At 39.9% G+C, this 19,654-nt stretch overlaps 1 protein-coding gene across 1 annotated transcript in view; it reads right to left on the bottom strand.

Annotated features, from left to right (window-relative positions):
* ARL3 (ARF like GTPase 3) overlaps positions 1 to 19,654 on the bottom strand; it is a 36,782-nt gene that overhangs the window by 16,449 nt on the left and 679 nt on the right. Inside the window, exons 2-3 of the mRNA XM_077877820.1 lie at positions 12,643 to 12,786; positions 7,347 to 7,463 (exon numbers count right to left, since the gene is read on the bottom strand). Coding sequence (XP_077733946.1) covers positions 7,347 to 7,463; positions 12,643 to 12,786 — 261 coding nt within the window. The remainder of the gene's footprint in view (positions 1 to 7,346; positions 7,464 to 12,642; positions 12,787 to 19,654) is intronic.

Below are 19,654 nucleotides of genomic sequence, written 5' to 3'. Positions count from 1 at the left end.
ATAGACAGAGAGAGAGGTAGAGACACAGGCAGAGGGAAAAGCAGGCTCCATGCCAGGAGCCTGACGCAGGACTCAATCCCGGGAGTCCAGGATCACGCCCTGGGCCAAAGGCTAGGGCTCAACCAGTAAGCCACCCAGGCATCCCCAAGAGATTATTTTGAACAGTATGGGAGAACTGAAGTGATTGAGATCATGACTGACCGAGGCGGTGGCACAGAGAGGTTTAGCTTCTGTAACATTTGATGACCATGACTCTGTAGACAAGATTGTCATTCAGAAATCCCATACTGTGAATGGGCACAACTGTGAAGAAAGGAAAGCCCCCTCTAAGCAAGAGATGGCTAGTGCTTCATCCAGCCAAAGAGGTTGGAGTGGTTCTGGAAACTTCAGTGGTGGTCGTGGAGGTAGTTTTGGTGGGAATGACAACTTTGGTCATGGAGGGAACTTTAGCGGGTGAGGTGGCTTTGGTGGCAGTCAAGGTGGTGGAGGACATGGCAGCAGTGGGGATGGCTCTTACAGATTTGCTAATGATGGAAGCAACTATGGAGGTGGCAGAAGCCATAATGATTACAACAATCAATCCTCAGATTTTGGAGCCATGAAAGGAGGAAATTTTGAATCTTTTATTTTTTAATTTTTATTTATTTATGATAGTCACAGAGAGAGAGAGAGAGAGGCAGAGACATAGGCAGAGGGAGAAGCAGGCTCCATGCACCGGGAGCCCGACGTGGGATTTGATCCCGGGTCTCCAGGATCGTGCCCTGGGCCAAAGGCAGGCGCTAAACCGCTGCGCCACCCAGGGATCCCGAAAGGAGGAAATTTTGGAGGCAGAAGCTCTGGGTCTTATGGTAGTGGAGGCCAGTACTTTGCCACACCACAAAACCAAGGTGCCTATGGCGGTTCCAGCAGCTGCAGTGACTATGGCAGTGACAGTGGGTTTTCACTACTGCCAGGAAGCAAAGCTTAGCAGGAGAGGAGAACTAGAGAAGCGACAGGGAAGCTACAGGTTATCACAGATTTGTGGCCTCAGCTAAGCACAGTGGTGGCGGGCCCTATGTGCTACAAAGAAGACATGTTTTAGACAATACTCATGTGTATGGGCAAAAAACTAGAGGACTGTATTTGTGACTAATTGCATAATAGGTTGTTTTTGTTTCTGTTCCATGGAAAATATAAAGCATTCCAACAAAGGGTTTTAATGTAGATTTATTTTTTTGCACACATGCTGTTGATTGCTAAATATAATAGTCTGATCATGACACTGAATGTGTCTGTTAAAAAAATAAAGACTTTCTGATTGCATTCTAGAGATAAATGAGAAAAGTTAACCAGGCAATTAATTGTGTCAAGCTTCAACCCTACTCTTCTAGGCAGTGTGGAGACTAGAGTAATAGGTCTTTTTAACCAATAATGAAAGACTATTAAATACAGACAAACTAATATAACCTAACCCATCAACCACTGCCACTCCAAGCTGTTTATGAAACTGGCAGACAGGGCTGAGTCACAAGGCCTTAGAATCTAACCCTGGGGACTCAGCTGTTCCCCCAGACTTGTTTAATCTCAAACGGCACAGGAAAATAATGAAAGGTTAACTCAGAATCCAAAACACTGTCTGGAACTGGCAGCCTAAGGTAGCTGGAGAAAGCTCCTCTGGAGTAGCTCAGAACTGACTTTTACTGGATTGTCCGATTATTCCTGGGCACTCTCAGCTAATAAGTGGTGTAGAATCTGGGTCATGTTACAACTACCTTGCAGTCAGTCTACCCTCAAAGTATGAGAGCTTGTGCTTTAAAATTACCCTGACCTGTAGACAAGAAAAGTTGAAGCCTCCTTATTTAGCCTCATGGTCATGAATGTCCTTATGTATTACTCTTATTTGGGTTATTTCTTTCAAAGTGCCTTAATCTAGCAGATGAACAGACTGAATTTTTATTTCTCTCAGGCACCTGCTTTTTCCTAACTCTTGACTCAAAAAGCACAAGCTCATCCTCCACTAGTTTTATTGAGATATAATTGGCATATGGCACTGTATAAGTTTAAGGTGTACAGCATAATGATTTGACTTGAATCTACAGTTTAATTCATTTAATTTTAAGCAGTTTTTTATTTACAAAATAATTGGATAGTTCTATATACCTATCCCACCTCCATTCCCTCCCCCAGTCTCCCCTAGTAACTTGCATTATTATCTTGCATTAGTGTGATGCATTTCTCACAATTCGTGAACCAGTATTGAACCAATACATTAGGTTCATTCTTTGTATTTTAAAGTTCTATGGTTTTGACTGACCCATATTAACATGTATCCACCTTACAGTTTCATACAGAATAGTTCTGTCACTCTAAAAATCCTCTATATGTCACTTATTCATCTATCCCTCTACTCTCCCCTGGGAGTTCTGGCAACCACTAATTTTTTACTTGTAGAGATTTTTACTAAGTTCTATAGTTTGCCTTTTTCAAAATGTCATATAGTTGGAAACAGAGAGTACGTATCCTTTTTCAGACTGACTTTCACTTAGCCATACACATTTAAGTCTCCTCCATGTCTTTTTGGGGCTGAATAGCTCATTTAAAAATTTTTGTTCATTTCTTATTAGCAAGAAATAATATTATATAGATGTACACAATTTGTTTATTCATTCATCTACTGCAAGACAACTCAGTTGCTTCCAATTTTTGGTATTATGAATAAAGCTGCTATAAATAATCATGTACAGAATTTTGTGTGGACGTAAGTTGTCATCTAATTGGGTAGACTCCTCGAAGAGTGATTGCTGGATCACATAGTTTGGTAAGATTATACTTGGCTTTGTAAGAAAATGCAAACTGTCTTCCAAAGTGGTTGTACCATTTTGCGTTCCCGCTGGCAATGAATAGGAGTTCCTGTTGTTTTTCCTCTTTGTCAGCATTTTGGATTTTAACCATTCTGGTAGGTACGTAGTGGAATTTCATTTCATTAATTTTCTGTTTCCTAAGATGTTACGCACTTTTCATATACTTATCTCTGTATCTTCACTGGTGAGGTGTCTTTTGCCCATTTATTTTTTATTTTTTTATTTTTTTTTATTTTATTTATTTATGATAGTCACACAGAGAGAGAGAGAGAGAGGCAGAGACATAGGCAGAAGGAGAAGCAGGCTCCATGCACCGGGAGCCCGACGTGGGATTCGATCCCGGGTCTCCAGGATCGCGCCCTGGGCCAAAGGCAGGCGCCAAACCGCTGCGCCACCCAGGGATCCCATCTTTTGCCCATTTTTAATTGGGTTGTTTGTTTTCTTATTGTTGAGCTCTGTGTGTGTGTGTGTGTGTGTGTGTGTGTGTGTGTGTTTTAGAGGGTGGGGAGGGCAGAGAAGGAGACAGAGAGAATCTTAAGCAAGTTCTATGCCCAATGGAACCCAACAAGGGACTTGATCTCATAACCCTGAAATCATGACCTGAGCCAAAATCAAGAGTCGGACACTTAACCAACTGAGCCACCCAGGTGCCCCTCTTTGTATATTTTAGATATGAGTACTTTATCTGATGTGTTTTTGCAAATATCTTCCCTAGTCTGTGGGTTTATTTTCTTAACAGTGTCTTTCTCAGAGCAGAAGTTTTAAATTCTAATGAACTGTATCTTATAAATTTTTGTTCATTTCACTTGGCCCTTTTCTAAGCACTGGGGATACAACACTTGGGGCAGGGCAGGGGAAGCAAAGTCCCTATCTTTGTGGACACTACATTCCAATGGGGAGAAGCGTAATAAATAAAAATATATTTTTTTAATGAATTTTTAAAAGATTTTATTTATTTATTCATGAGAGACACAGAGAGAAAGAGAGAAGCAGAGACACAGGGAGAGGGAGAAGCAGGCTCCATGCAGGGAGCCCGATGTGGGACTCAATCCCGGGTTTCCAGGATCACACCCTGGGCCGAAGGAGGCGCTAAACCGCTGAGCCACCCAGGCTGCCCATAAAAATATTTCTGATGGTGATGGGTACCAACAGGTCTGATCAAAGAAAAAAAAAAAAAAAAGCAGAGAAAAATTACAGTGCCAGAAAGGTAGGGATAGGAGCCACAATTTTAAATATAGCAATCAGAGAGAAGGTCTCAGTGGCATAAAGTGACACGTGAACAGAGACTGAAGAAGGTAGAGAATAAGCTGTGAGGATAGCTAAGGATATCTAAGAATCTTAACACTGCAAATAGTAATGACCAAGGCCCTGAGGTGGGAATATGGCTGTGTTGTAGGGATAGAAAGCAGGCCAGTACGGCTGGCACCAAGTTAGAAGGGGGAAGACAAGACAGATAAGCCAAGCCAGAAGGCAGGGGGCCTTGTAGGCTATTGTAAGAACTCTAGCTTTATTCTGAGATGGGACAGGATCCCTATGGATATACCTTTGAGAAGAGATTTTCGGGAGGAAAGGCAAAAGCAAGGAGACTAGTGGGGATGACATGGCAATAATCAATGCACAGTAGCAGTGGGCTAGAAAGTAGTGGTCAGATTCTAAAAATATTCTGAAGGTAGAACTCACAAGATTGGCATAGGTCAGAGGTGGCGAGTGAGAAGGAAAGGAGCCAAGGATGACTCCAATGCTTTTAGATGAATGGAGCTGTTGTTTACTGAGGAGACTGTAGAAGCAGCAGGTTTTGGGAGGGATGAAGATAGGAATTTGGTTCTGGACATACTGAGGATGAAGGGACTTACTAGCCACTAAAGTAGAGATGTAAAATAGGTAGTTAGCTATATATAAAACTACAGAGGTTCAGGGGAGAGTTTCTGGTTGAATATAATAGGTTGGGATTCACCAGCATGTAGGTAGTAATTAACGCCTTGAAATTGGATGAGGTCACCTACGCTACAACTTAGAGAAGCAAAGAACAGGCCTGAACTCTGGAGCACTCCAACACTTGGAGGGTAACAAGGGGGAAAATAGCAATGGAGATTGAGGAAGAGTGGCCAGTGAGATACGAGGAAAATCCAAGACAGAATGGTATTCTGGAAAATGGGAAGATAATGTTTCAATGACAGTATGACTGACTTTTATTTTATTTTTTTATTTTTATTTTTATTTTTTTTTAAGATTTTATTTATTTATTCATGAGAGACACAGAAAGAGAGAGAGGCAGAGACACAGGCCAAGGGAGAAGCAGGCTCCATGCAGGGAGCCTGACGTGGGACTCGATCCTTGGACTCCAGGGTCACGCCCTGGGCCAAAGGGAGGCACTCAACCGCTGAGCCACCAAGACATCCCTATGACTGACTTTAAAAAAAAATATTTTATTTATTTATTCATGAGAGACAAAGAGAGAGGCAGAGACACAGGCGGAGGGAGAAGGCTCCATGCAGGGAGCCTGATGTGGGACTGGATCCCGGGACTCCAGGGTCACGCCCAGGGCCAAAGGCAGGTGCTCAACCACTGATCCACCCAGGGACCCCATGACTGACTTTATTAACTGTGCAGCTAGGTCAAGTAAGAGGAAGATGGAAAACCTTAGCAATGGGGAATTCCTGGGGAGCCTGAATGGAGGGTTCAAGAGAGAATGGGAGGAGGAAGTGAGGAGAGAGCTCAGAAAACTCTTTTTGTTTTAAAGAGAAACTGAGGAATAGGACAGTATCTGGATGGGATACACAGCCAGGACAAGAGTTTTTTTTAGTTTGTTTCTAAAAAAGAGTTGCCACAGGCTGTGTGCATGCCGACAGAATGATCTAGTTGAAAGACACATAGGAAGCAAAAGCAGAGAGCAAAGTTATTTGAGAGATGCAAGATGGTGTCTAGTGGTAATGGAAGTCACCAACATGGCTGACCTTATGGCAGTTCCTTCTCTATGGATAGAATTGTAGTAAATGCAGAGTTTCCATTAGGGTTTAATGAAAATAGCATACAGGGATCCCTGGGTGGCGCAGCGGTTTAGCGCCTGCCTTTGGCCCAGCGCGCGATCCTGGAGACCCAGGATCGAATCCCACATCGGGCTCCCAGTGCATTGAGCCTGCTTCTCCCTCTGCCTGTGTCTCTGCCTCTCTCTCTCTGTAACTATCATAAATAAATAAATAAATAAAAATTAAAAAAAAAAAAAATGAAAATAGCATACAGGTTTTTTTTACTATCCAAGTTCATGAGACCCCCTGGTTTTAGGCTATGATCATGACAGTGAGTAACTAAGGTAAGGGGAATGACAAAATCACTGGAGTGAAGGTGAATGAACTGAGAGGCTGTGGCGTTGGAGAAATCAAGTATGTGGATAGTGAAATCTTCAAGAATTCTGAAACAGCAGTACTACAGAATGTCACAGAATGTGACAGTGAGCTGAGAGTTAAGATCTTAGTCCCTTCCTGAAAAAATGCAGCCTGAGCCAGGGAATCCCCAATGAACAAGGCAGCTGCTTCTACTTTTTTTTTTTTTTAAGATTTTATTTATTTATTCATAGAGACACATACACACACACAGAGGCAGAGACACAGGCAGAGGGAGAAGCAGGTTCCATGCAGGGAACCCAATATGGGACTCGATCCGAGGTCTCCAGAATCACACCCCGGGCTGCAGGCAGCGCTAAACCGCTGCACCACTGGGGCTGCCCTGCTTCTACTTTTGGACAGTTAAAACGATAGGAGACTTCTTCCTTACTCTGAGCTAAACTCTACCACTTAATATTCCCCAAATCGCTCCTCACCCAGTCTTCTAGAACTCTTCATGATGAGGCAGAGAACTCTCTTGCTCAAGATGGCTCTTGAAGCAACTGAAAATAGTTCCAAGTTTCTTTTCTAGGAAAAATATCTGGGGATATTCTCAGTTGGTTAAGTAGCTGCCTTTGGTTCGGGCCATGATCCCATGGATCCTGGATCAAGTCCCATGTTAGGCTCCTTGCTCGGTAGGGAGTCTGCTTCTCCTTCTCCCTCTGCCCCTCACTCTGCTTGTGTGCTCTCTCTCAAATAAATACAAAAATCTTTTTAAAAAAAGGGGGGAAGAACATCTATTGTTCAGCCATTTCATATGCATCATTATTTCCAGGACTTCCACCCTCTTGATTGGCTCTTTGGGATACTCTTGTTGATTTCCTTGGGATAATGGAGTTAGTGGCACTATCTTCTGATTTCCCTTCTGATATTCAGATCACTATGTTAAATTAATAAATACTTTATTTTGCCAAGGTGAGTGTGGGCACAACATTGTCACTGAGCAAAAGCAAAATTCTTATACAAACCATACAAAAATGTTTCTCATAATCTGCAGCCTTCGCTAGCCCTAAATTCATAGTGACTTATAGTAGTGGAATTACTGACAAGAAAGAACATTACAGTTAATATTTCCTAACACAATGCAGAACATATTATGAATTAGTGCATTAGAAGGAGTACTTACGAGAATATCAGTATTTTCAAAATAATTTCTCCAGTATGGTCTGATTTTTCTCTGTCCACCAATGTCCCACACATTCAGTTTAAAACCTTGAGATTGTACACTTTTGATGTTAAAACCCTGAAAGAGAGGCAAAACATGAAGCTTTATTAAGCTTTAGATCATAGTTCTGACAGTTATATTTAACAGCTGTGTTATTTATTAATTATGAGGTACTCTGCCAGATGTGATACTGGTAATATTGAAAATTGTCTGCTATGATACGGAAGAAAGAAATGGGTTTTTATAGGCTTACTTCAGGTTTGGAGTCACTGTTAATATTAACATGACAATTTCTCTAGTAAGTGTACACACATGCACGTGTGCACGCACACACACACAAAACTGCTGAGGACAACTTGGAATGAGTTCTAATAATCAAGATGATAACATTTAATAGAACATTACATTTAACTAACAAAAAAACAGAAGCTGAATCTGCAGATTCAACAGAACAGAACAAATCCTGAGTTTAAAAAGAGGCAAGAGCTACTGGAAGATAGGATTCTTTAAGAAATTTCTTCATATGGATCAACTCAGGAAAAAGGAGCTGAAGTTAGGACACTATGGGAGAAGCTGGTTTATAAATGGACTATTAGCCCAATGAGGAAGGGATGGCCTGCTAGAACAGCATGTTCAAACTCTGAAGTGGGGCCCTCAGTTTTTTATTTTTTTATTATTTTTATTTTTATTTTTTTGGGGGGGCTCTCAGTTATAAGCAGTGATGAAAATAAACAAGAAGGCATTGGAAACTGTTCTTTCGTAAGCATCTCTGATGAACTTGAAAGTATTCATTTCTCAGGACAGTGACTCAAGGTGGAACTCTGGGAAAGGTGCACAAATCAGGGGCAGGTGGAGCTGGGAGTTGGTGTGCAGAGAAACAAATTAACAAGACCTCTGGGGTTTGGAGAAAAGGCATTTTGTGAGCAATAATTAAAAAAGAAATATTTTTCTGAGAATGATATAGTGAAATCAAGACTTGAAAAATCCAATCAATAGATTGCTACCACAAAAGTGACGTTTCATCCAGGATAGCTGGAGGGAAGTGGGCCTGGGGATGTCTCCATAAACATTTGCCTCACCTGGCAGCTTGCCAACACTACTGCCTAGTGCAGAAGGACAAGGCACAATGTGACAGTACAGAGCACTGCCACCCAATTTCCACTGAGGATAAATGGGCACTAGGGAATACCTGGGGATGATGCTGACTATAGCTCCTGTAAGATGTCACAACTGAATAAATTAGAAGTTTAAGAACTCCAAAGGGAAGTGGCTTAAGTTTATTGTAAACGGCAGCTCATTCTGACTCACTGACAAAACCACTTTTGTGCGCTTAAGAATTGTACACTTAACTACAACATTAAATGTCAAAGCCAGTAATGTCAAATCTTTATGGAGTGAAGCAGAAGATAAATAAGAGTAGCTCCTAGAATTTGACTGTATGTATCAACTGCCTTAAAATTCTAAAAGTCATCAAAAGAAAAGAAATCTATTAAGACCAACAAATATAAGAAATTATTCTAAGGAAATAATAATGGGTGCAAACATTTAGAAATGTAAATATGTAAGTATTTACATATATAACAGTAGAAAGATGTTCAAGATGTATTATTCAGTGAAAATGATGATATGATATATTCTTTGAGTCATTTTAATTTAATTTAATTGATTAATTAATTTTTTTTAGTCATTTTTATTTTAAATATATGCATCATAAGGGTGCCTGGCTGGCTTAGTTGCAGCAGAGCATGCAACTCTTGATCTCAGGGTTATAAGTATGAGCCCCATGTTGGGTGTAGAGATTAATTAAAAATAAAATCTTTAAAGGACGCCTAGGTGGCTCAGTTGGTTAGGCATCCAAATCTTGGTTTTGGCTCAGGTCATCATCTCAGGATCATGAGATTCAGTTCCACGTCAGGCTCTGTGCTCAGTGCAGAGTCTGCTTGAGATTCTTTCCCCTCCCTCTCCCTCAGCCTCCACTCATATTCTCTTTCTCTAAAATAAATAAAATCTTAAATAAATAGAATCTTTAAATAAACCCATCACGTACATACATAGAAAAAAATGGATACATTCTTAAATGTTAACAGTGGTAAAAAAAATTTTTAACAGTGGTTATGTCTGGGCACTATAGGTGATTTCTAGTTTTGCAATTTTACAAATGTTTTACAAATTTACTATAATGAGCACCTATTACTTTTTCTTTTTTTTTTAATTTATTTTTTATTGGTGTTCAATTTACCAACATACAGAATAACCCCCAGTGCCCGTCACCCATTCACTCCCACCCCCCCGCCCTCCTCCCCTTCTACCACCCCTAGTTCGTTTCCCAGAGTTAGCAGTCTTTACGTTGTGTCTCCCTTTCTGATATTTCCCACACATTTCTTCTCCCTTCCCTTATATTCCCTTTCACTATTATTTATATTCCCCAAATGAATGAGAACATATAATGTTTGTCCTTCTCCGACTGACTTACTTCACTCAGCTACTTTTTCTAATATAAAACAAAAATGCAAAGCTTGTTTTTTTTTTTTTTAATTTTTAAAAGATTTTATTTTATTTATTTATTTTATTTTTAAATTTTTATTTATTTATGATAGTCACAGAGAGAGAGAGAGAGGCAGAGACATAGGCAGAGGGTAAAGCAGGCTCCATGCACTGGGAGCCCGACGTGGGATTTGATCCCAGGTCTCCAGGATCGCGCCCTGGGCCAAAGGCAGGCGCCAAACTGCTGTGCCACCCAGGGATCCCTAAAAGATTTTATTTTAAAATAATCTCTACACCCAATGTGGGGGTCAAACTTAACAACCCTGAGATCAAGAGTCACATGTTCTTCTGATTAAGTCAGCCAGGCACCCTGAAAGCTTGTTTTTTTTTTAAAGATTTTATTTATTTATTTATTCATGAGAGACACAGAGAGAGAGAGAGAGAGACACAGGCAGAGGGAGAAGCAGGCTCCATGCAGGGAGCCCGACGCGGGACTCGATCCCGGGTCTCCAGGATCACACCCTGGGCTGAAGGCGGTACTGAGCCACCTGGGCTGCCCTGAAAGCTTGTTTTTAAAGAGTAAGTATGGGGGTACCTGGGTGGCTCAGTGAATTAAGCACCTAACTCTTGATCCCAGCTCAGGTCTTGATCTCAGGGCTGTGAGTTTAAGCCCCACGTTGAGCTCCACACCCAGTTACTTAAAAATAACCAAAAAAGGGGGGCACCTGGGTGGCTCAGTTGGTTAAGCTTTGGACTTTTGATTTTGGCTCGGGTCATGATCTCAGGGTCATGAGATCCAGCCTCCTATTTGACTCTGCACTTAGTTGGGAGTCTGAGATTCTCTCACTCTGCCCACCCCCCCACCCCGGTTCATGTACATGCATGTTTTCTCTCTCTTTCAAATAAAGAAATTTTATTTTATTTTATTTATTTATTTTTAAAATATTTTATTTATTTATTCATGAGAGACAGAGAGAAAGAGGCAGAGACAGGCAGAGGGAGAAGCAGGCTCCAGGCAGGGAGCCCAACGCGGGACTCAATCCCAGGTCTCCAGGATCACGCTCTGAGCTGAAGGCAGGCGCCAAACCGCTGAACCACCCAGGGATTCCCACAAATAAAGAAATTTAAAATAAAATAAACATGAAACCTTCACATCATATAATGACAAAGTCACCTATAATACATCAAATAACGCCTGAAAGTTAGAATTGGAACTTTGAACCCATAACTTAAGAGTTCATTTCCATGTTCACAGTGCTGGCCGTTCTCATTTTAGTGATACTCTTAAGAGATACAGCCTACTGCTAATACTCAATTAAAAAGAAAAAAAATCCTAGACTTTTCTTTTTCTGGCAGAAATCCTGACACAGTAATATGTGTTTTTAGCCCTTCTAGGCTAGACTACTGTAATTTGCTCCTCCTTAGGCTATACATTAAATTTGTTCAGAAGCTGTAAAATTGCTCATTTGGTAGCAATTGAAATGACTTTTCTGCAAAAAGTTGCAGATCAGTAAGACTCCCAAGCTGTGAAGTACACACACCAGCACAGCCATTCAAACCTGACACCAAACTCGTATCACAGTACAGTGATGGAAAATGCTAAAAAAAAACCCCTCTGGTTTTGCTAAAACCTCTAATGCTCAAATACTTTAAAGTGACTAAGACCAAAAAGGCTGTCCTCTAGTTAGGAAACCCAATGAGTTGGGCAAAGGTCAAGCTTTCTCAGGATTTCCTACAGGGAAGGAGGTCTAAAGAAAGAGGTCTAAAGGAGGAGGGTTGTTCCACTTAGGATCTGTCTTTCAACTTCCACACTGGCAGCACCACCGTTGCCTTATCCTTTGTATTTTTTTTGCTTAGCCTTAGGAAAGAGGCTGGATTAAAAAATATAGGTTATTTTTTAATTAAAAAAAGATATATATTTATTAAATCTGAAAAATACACCCTAAAATATTAACAGTAGTTTTTCTCACGGTATTGGGTTTTTTTCTTTTATACTTTCTGTATTTTCTATACATATTAATTTCATAGTGAGAAGATTAAGTTATTTTTTAGAAGTAATCACTTAGAGCTGAGGGAATTGACTGTCTTGATATATACATATGCTTATTTAAATTCTTTATTTAAAAATTGGTAAAATAGATATAATATCTACCATTTTGACCAGTGTAGAAGTGTAGAATTTAAGTGTAGAATTCAGTAGTACTAAGTGCATTCACACTGTTGTGCCACCATTACCACCAGCCATCCACAGAACCTTTTTCAACTTACAACACTGACCCTCTGCACCCATTAAACAATGACCCTTCCAATCTCCCCTGTCTCCAACACCTGGTAACCACAATTCTATTTTCTGTCTGAATGAATCTGACTACTCTAAGAACCTTATATCTATGGAATCTCTTGACATATTTTTGAAATCTTTTATTATTTTTAAATTGTATAACTTTTCTCATTAACACTTTTTTTAAAAAAAGATTTTATTTGAGAGAGAGAGAGAGAGAGAGAGCGCGCGAGCATACAAGCAGGGCAGAGGGGCAGAGGGAGAGGGAGAAACAGGCTCCCCATGAGCAGGGAGCCCGCCGTGGGACTCGATCCCAGGATCCCGGGATCACGACCTGAGTCAGAGGCAGACACTCAGCCAATGGAGCCACCCAGGTGCCCCTCATAACACAACTTGAGAGTGTACAAAACCATATTTCCCATTTTGTCTTCCATATGGCTATGATCACTTCCCATAAGTCACACAAGCACCTGGGGCCAGGGCAGTGCTTACCTGTGTAGGTGTAATGTGACTGATGTCTTCAGATGCAAGCTGCTTCAGAAGAGTGGTCTTGCCAGCATTATCCAAGCCCAGGAGAAGGATTCTCACCTCCTGGTCTGGTGCACTTTTCAATTTGCGCAAAATTGAGAGCAAGCCCTTAAACAACCATGAAGAAGAGAGATTACTTTTGGGGCACTGACTTTGATGTTATTAGGTATAAGAATATCTTCTCCTTGACAACAGTTCTTGGTTGTAGAGAGCTCATAGTATATTCCAGTTCAATGTCATTTATTTCATTTGCTTCCACCTTCTAAGTTTTGGCAGAAGTACTTCAATAAATTCAGCAACTCAATAAATGACATGGCTTATTTCCATTCCTATTAATCCAGTTTAGCAGTCACTCCACATCTTCTGTGAGTATGAACTACTACTCAACTCATGTTCCTAAAGCCCTTCATATACACTTAGAGCATGCATCATATCAGACTATAGATAATTGATTTTTGTGTTTCTCTCCTAGAGTGAAGTTTCTTGCAGGTAAGAGTTATAGCTTTGGTCTCCCACAATGCCTGGCACTTATTAGTTGTTGAATTAAATACAACTACCCACCCAAGCAAGTACAAGATTTTATGGTGCTACACACACACACACACACACACACACACGAAAAAAAAGTTGTATAAAATTGTTTAAGACTTTATTTCAGTTTACATTTAAGACTTCATCACTCGGGATCCCTGGGTGGCGCAGCGGTTTGGCGCCTGCCTTTGGCCCAGGGCGCGATCCTGGAGACCCGGGATCGAATCCCACATCGGGCTCCCGGTGCATGGAGCCTGCTTCTCCCTCTGCCTGTGTCTCTGTGCCTCTCTCTCTCTCTGTGACTATCATAAATAAATAAAAAAAAATTAAAAAAAAAAAAAAGACTTCATCACTCAAAATACTCTATCATCATCTAAAAAAAACTCCAAAACTCTATCACCATCTAATTTTCACAAGACCCTTATAAGTGCATGGTATAACTTATGTTTTTCAGATGAAGAATCGGATACATCAGAGAAGTTAGAGAATTGTCAAAGTCAGTCATAAAGAATAAAATTTAACCAGGTATTTCTGACTAGTAATATAATATTTGTTTCTTGCTTTTATTGTTTTTAATGGCTAGAAATAAGCCATATTGCTTTTTAGCTACAAACATAAGAAAAATTGTATAAGATAGTTATTTGTTGCATCCTGCAGCTGACAATTTTGTTCCAATGAGGCATGAGTTACAACAAGAATCAAAGAATTCCACAGTTTAAAGGGCATATAATCTAATCTCCCAGCTCAAGCAGAAATTCCTTCAAGCTGTCTTAGAATTATATAAAATGGTTATATTTTTTTATCCTTATTGCACCCGGCAATAATTCAAACCAGTCTGTTCACTAAGATCAAATAACAGTTCTGTGAAATAATTCTCAACAATTGAGTCTTTGGACAATGATATGCAAATATGCATAATTATTAAGAATTCCTTTCTGTCTCAGAGACTCTTTGTTTACCACTTCTAGTATTCTGTATTTGCACTGACTTGCTAAGGATTACATTAACCTCTCTGTGCCTTAATTTTTTCCAGCAATAAAATGGAAGATTTAGTTTAAGACAGAAAGACAAATTCTATACCAAAAGATTTAGGGAAAAGTGATTGAATAGATTTCAAACAAACAAAAAGATAGGCAGGCCTTCTTCTTCTTCTTCTTTTTTTTTTTTTTTTTTTTTTGCATGACATTTTTCTTTTGTTTTTATCTTATCTGGCCTTGAATACTTTGACACCATTCCTTTTTTAAACTATATTTATGAGAAGTCTCCCTGGCTTCTATTAGCTACATTGCAATCACTCATTTATAATACCACCTTTCAGAACAGTTAAAATTAGAATTCTGAGATCCTCAGGGGACTGGTAATATAAAAAGGCTAGAACAGGGAAAACACATGGTACTACTCATCCTGAGTTCTTGATTAGATGTCCTCATTACCTTTTTCAATAAAATTAAAAAATAACCAGAATTTATCACATCAGTACATGAAACAACAGTACAGGTAAAATTCTCATGCATTATCTATGAGTGTAGAAATCATGAAAGGTATTTCTATAAAATACTTTCAAGGTTCAAAATGAATGTTTTAGGTTTTTCCTTATGTGTCTCTTCTTTTAAAACAAATTTGTAAATAAAAATACTATTTCTGGGACTCCTGGGTGGCTCAGTGGTTGAGAGTATGCCTTTGGCTCAGGGTGTGATCCTGGAGTCCCGGGATTGAGTCCCACATCAGGTTCCCCTCGAGGAGCCTGCTTCTCCCTCTGCCTATGTCTCTGCCTCTGTGTGTGTGTGTCTCTCATGAATAAATAAATAAAATCTTTAAAAAAAATAGTCTCTGCAGGCTGAGACTTTTTTTTTTTTTAAGATTTATTTATTTATTCATGAGAGACAGAGATAGGCAGAGACATAGGCAGAGGGAGAAGCAGGCTCATGCAGGGAGCTGGATGTGGGACTCGATCCCAGATCCTGGGATCAGGCCCTGAGCCGAAGGCAGACACTCAACCGCTGAGCCACCCAGGAGTCCCAGGCTGAGACTTTTTGTACACTCATTATATTTGAAATTGAATAATTAAGAGAAAGTAATCTCTATTCATCTTAAAAGGAGAGAAGCAAAGCACAGAAAACCATTCTAACTATACCTAAACTTTATTAACCTAATGGTATAAAAAATAATACTTTTATATTTCTAATGCATGATTTTCATTATTGGGAAACAATAACTTTATATGCTTCACCTTCAAGTGAAATTACAGAGAAATGGAAAGTTCAGCTACTATTTTTTTCTATCATAATGATAAATGGCATCTGAAGCATGGTCTAGGGAAGACAAATGCAAATACAGGACAGCATCATATTAACCCAACACTGAGGACAGGGGATCACAGGATTATCAGGGTTTGCTAAATAGGGAAGAGGATATTTATAGATATCAGAGTTCTGACTGAAAGGTACAAAGTAAGCTGATTTAAAAGGCTGGAGGAAAGAGAGCAGAATAAGTCTATGTTTCTAAACATAAATGTCCATACTTTATTCTAAATGTCAAATGGAAATAGCCATTAGAAATTAATTTTATTATGGGGCTGAGTTTTGCAGTATAGATACAAGGAAACAAATTTTTAAAGTGCATTTTTGCATTCATTCATTCCTTCATTCACATTAAATACCCACAATGTGCTCCAAGTACAATGGAGAGAAACAGACATGGTTTCTATGTTGGATTTGTACTCCTATGACATTAAAGGCAATTTAAGAAATCAGAACTTTAGTTCATTGTATAAAGTCTATTATCAGTATGTGTGCATATAAGTTATCTGCACCCTGGTGGACAGAAGTGGTCTGACTCAGTCATAAAACATCTGAACAAACTTTCTACAGGCAAATTATTATTATTATTTTTTCTACAGGCAAATTATGAATAGATGTACTATTGACTGCAGATATTTTATCTGCCTCAAAATCAGTTTAAACTCAGCTACTGGCAGAGGCATGGTGCACTGACCTAAAATGATACAAACTAGGTCATTTAAAGAAACTGGGGTGGTAGAGGGTGAGAGAAGAATGTCATAGTGGATGGAAAGTGTACTTGGCTGTGAGGAGCAGTTAAAATTTAAATATTAAAATTAGTAAGCCAGGGACGCCTGGGTGGCTCAGTGGTTGAGTGTCTGCCTTTTGGTCCAGTTCGTGATCCTGGAGTCCTGGGATCAAGTCCCACATCGGGTTCCCTGCATGGGGCCTGCTTCTCCCTCTGCCTGTGTCTCTGCCCCTCTCTTTGTGTCTCTCATGAATAAATAACTAAAATCTTAAAAAAAAAAAATTAGTAAGCCAACTATCAAGTACATGTACTCCCCATAACTAGCTTAAGTGTAACTGACTTCACTGTATTTAACCTCTTTAACAAAAAATTATGCCGCTCAGGGAGACCTTATTAACTTACAGGAACTCCTTTAGTTTTGATAGGGAGAACCTCACCCAAACCTGCCCTCTTTCTCTTCACCTCTCTATTAAATAAATACAATGTTTCCTGAGGAACAACATATGGACATTTCTTCAGAAGAGTGGGTTCCCATATCACCAGAGTCCTAATAAAAACACTGGCGGGGCGGGGGGGGGGGGGGGGGGGGGGGGAGGGGAGGACCTGGCTGGCTCAGTTGTAGACCGTGCAACTTTTTTTTTTTTTTTTTTAAAGATTTTATTTATTTATTCATGAGAGACACACACAGAGAGAGGCAGAGACACAGGCAGAGAGAGGCAGGCTCCGTGCAGGGAGACCGATGTGGGACTCGATCCCTGGTCTCCAGGATCACACCCTGGGCTGAAGGCGGTGCTAAACCACTGAGCCACCCGGGCTGCCCTAGACCGTGCAACTCTTGATCTCTAGGTCGTGAGTTCAAGCCTCACACTGTCAGTAGAGATTACTAAAAAAAAAAAAAAAAAACTTAAAGAAAAAAGAGAACATTATGGGTTTTGGAATTTCATAGACTTGACTTCACCTTTCTTACATGTGTAACCCTGGGCATCTAGAAAACGGGAACAATACCTGGATCTTAAGAAAAATGCTATGAGGGGATCCCTGTGTGGCTCAGAGGTTTAGCGCCTGCCTTTGGCCCAGGACGTGATCCTGGAGTCCCGGGATCGAGTCCCACGTCGGGCTCCTGGCATGGAGCCTGCTTCTCCTTCCTCCTGTGTCTCTGCCTCTCTCTCTCTTTCTCTACGTCTATCATAAATAAGTAAATAAATAAATCTTAAAAAAAAAAAAGAAAAGAAAAATGCTATGAAGCCACGCCTGGATGGCTCAGTGGTTGAGCGTCTGCCTTTGGCCCAGGGTGTGATCCTGGAGTCCTGGAATCAAGTCCCACATCAAGCTCCCTGCATGGAGCCTGCTCCTCTCTCTGCCTATATCTATGCCTCTCTCTCTGTGTCTCTCATGAATAAATAAAATCTTTAAAAAGAAAAATGCTATGAAGATTAAGCGAAGTAATGTATGTAAAACATTACATACTACATATGTAATGTAAAACATTACATATGTAGTAGGCACTCAAAGCAGTAGCTATGTTGTTTTAACTTTTCACTGACCATTTTCTGACCATAAAACACAATTTTGAAAACAATCTTCAGTAATTTTTTTTTAAAGAATTAAATAAAAGCCACCCGGGTGTCCCAAGGAACAATCTTCAAATGCTTAACATGCTTGATAACTACCACTAGGTTCATGTATGTAGAAAGTACTCCATACATAATTCCTGAGTGAAGGAGTCATCTGTTAAATAGCAGTGATTACTTAAGCACTAACATTACTGTCATCTTAGTATTTCACCAAAGACTTGCTATCAAAAGGCAGGGGTAAAACAGATGGCTAAATGTTTGGAGAAAACATTTAGGTTTTTAGATAAAAAATAAAATGTATTAGTTCCAGCTGAAAGTTTAAAAAACAAAAACAAAAACCTGGACTCAGTCTTTAGTTGTACAGTTATCACAGGGATCGGTGGGATACCAGATGTGACACACTTAATCACACCACTGATGGTTTAAATTCTATGTTCCACTTTCAGTTCTAAGAATAGCTTACACTTTTGGAGATTAAAAAAAAAATGTATTTTGGAACCAGATAAAGAATCCAGAATTATTTGCCCTAATTTCACATTGTTCATTTTAGGAAAAAATAAAGACAAAATCTGTCTTGATCAATGAACACAACAGTTGTATACAGTAGTGCTATAGCACTGTCAATTTGCTGTATACAGTGTCAATTTGCACCTGGAAACATGAGCAGTGGTTAATTTATTGTGGCCAGTAATTACAAGTTAAACAATCATGAAATTACACAGTCCACCTAATTGATAAACCGGGAAAAGTTAGCCAACTCTCATAATGTGTTTCTCATTTATGATGGTATCTCATTCTCTGTTGGTTTGGTATGTTTCTTTCATTCCAATTCTAGTTATTTTCTGTGTAAATATTTATGTCTGTATTCATTTGTTGAGAAAAATTTCCCCTTTAAATGGACAGCTCATGTATAAATGATTAATAAAAAGAAAACATGTAAAAATCTGTTTAGCCTGCGGTTAATAAAACTGCAATGTAGCAAGTGTGAAATGTGATTGGCAACTTCAGATCAAGTAATTCTCCTTCTTTAGCAACCTGACAATGTAAAATCAATTCTTTTTCCTATCAAAACTTACTCATTAGAATACCAAAGGTGCGTACTCCCCCCCCCCCCCCCCCACAGTCTTTTCTTCATAAATTAATGAACATGGTTCGACATTTCTGAAAGTCAAAAGGTACGGCGGGTGGGGAAGTAACTGTGAGTGCCTGGCTCTGTGCAGTTGGTAAGCCAATCAACCTATTCTAAATGCTTCAAGTCAATTTTGCTTTGACTTGCTCTAAAACTACTCAATTCCATTTCAATACCCTCCAACCAACTGCACAAAAATCAACAAGGAATAACATGTCAACGGTCAAATCTGTCACGCATCATCATTCATAATCTAGGGAAAGCTTTAATTAGGTCTGACAGAGGAAAGCCAATTGATAGCCACTCCAGTTTTAACTTCCCATACTTCTTAGGTTGGAGATCCTGAGGTGAGATTATGATCTTTGGTTCTGGAGTGGTCATATGCAAAAGGCTGCAACAGGTTTGAAATGAAATACTTAGGACCGGGCAGCAAATTTGTCTCCATCAACACGGATTAGATATTGAAGGGAACGTCGATCATCGCCAACAACCAGACTTTACAGAACTCTCAGCAAATAAATAACTCGTCGCTGCAGAAGTGCGCCTGCCACGGAGACACCCAGACGGCGTAAAATCCACCAGGCATCCCTTCTGAGCCGTACCTCTTTGTATCCTGGGATTTACACCCCTCCCCCCAGAGGCCCGCACTTCTCGAGGAAGAGGAGAGCTAGGCTACCATCTCCCCTGGTACCGCGAGGGCGACCTCAAAGACAGT

This window comes from Canis aureus, chromosome 29 (assembly GCF_053574225.1).
Source record: "Canis aureus isolate CA01 chromosome 29, VMU_Caureus_v.1.0, whole genome shotgun sequence".
Taxonomy (NCBI): domain Eukaryota; kingdom Metazoa; phylum Chordata; class Mammalia; order Carnivora; family Canidae; genus Canis; species Canis aureus.
Note: the sequence above shows the minus strand (reverse complement) of the source record. Positions and strands in the feature narration are given on the sequence as shown.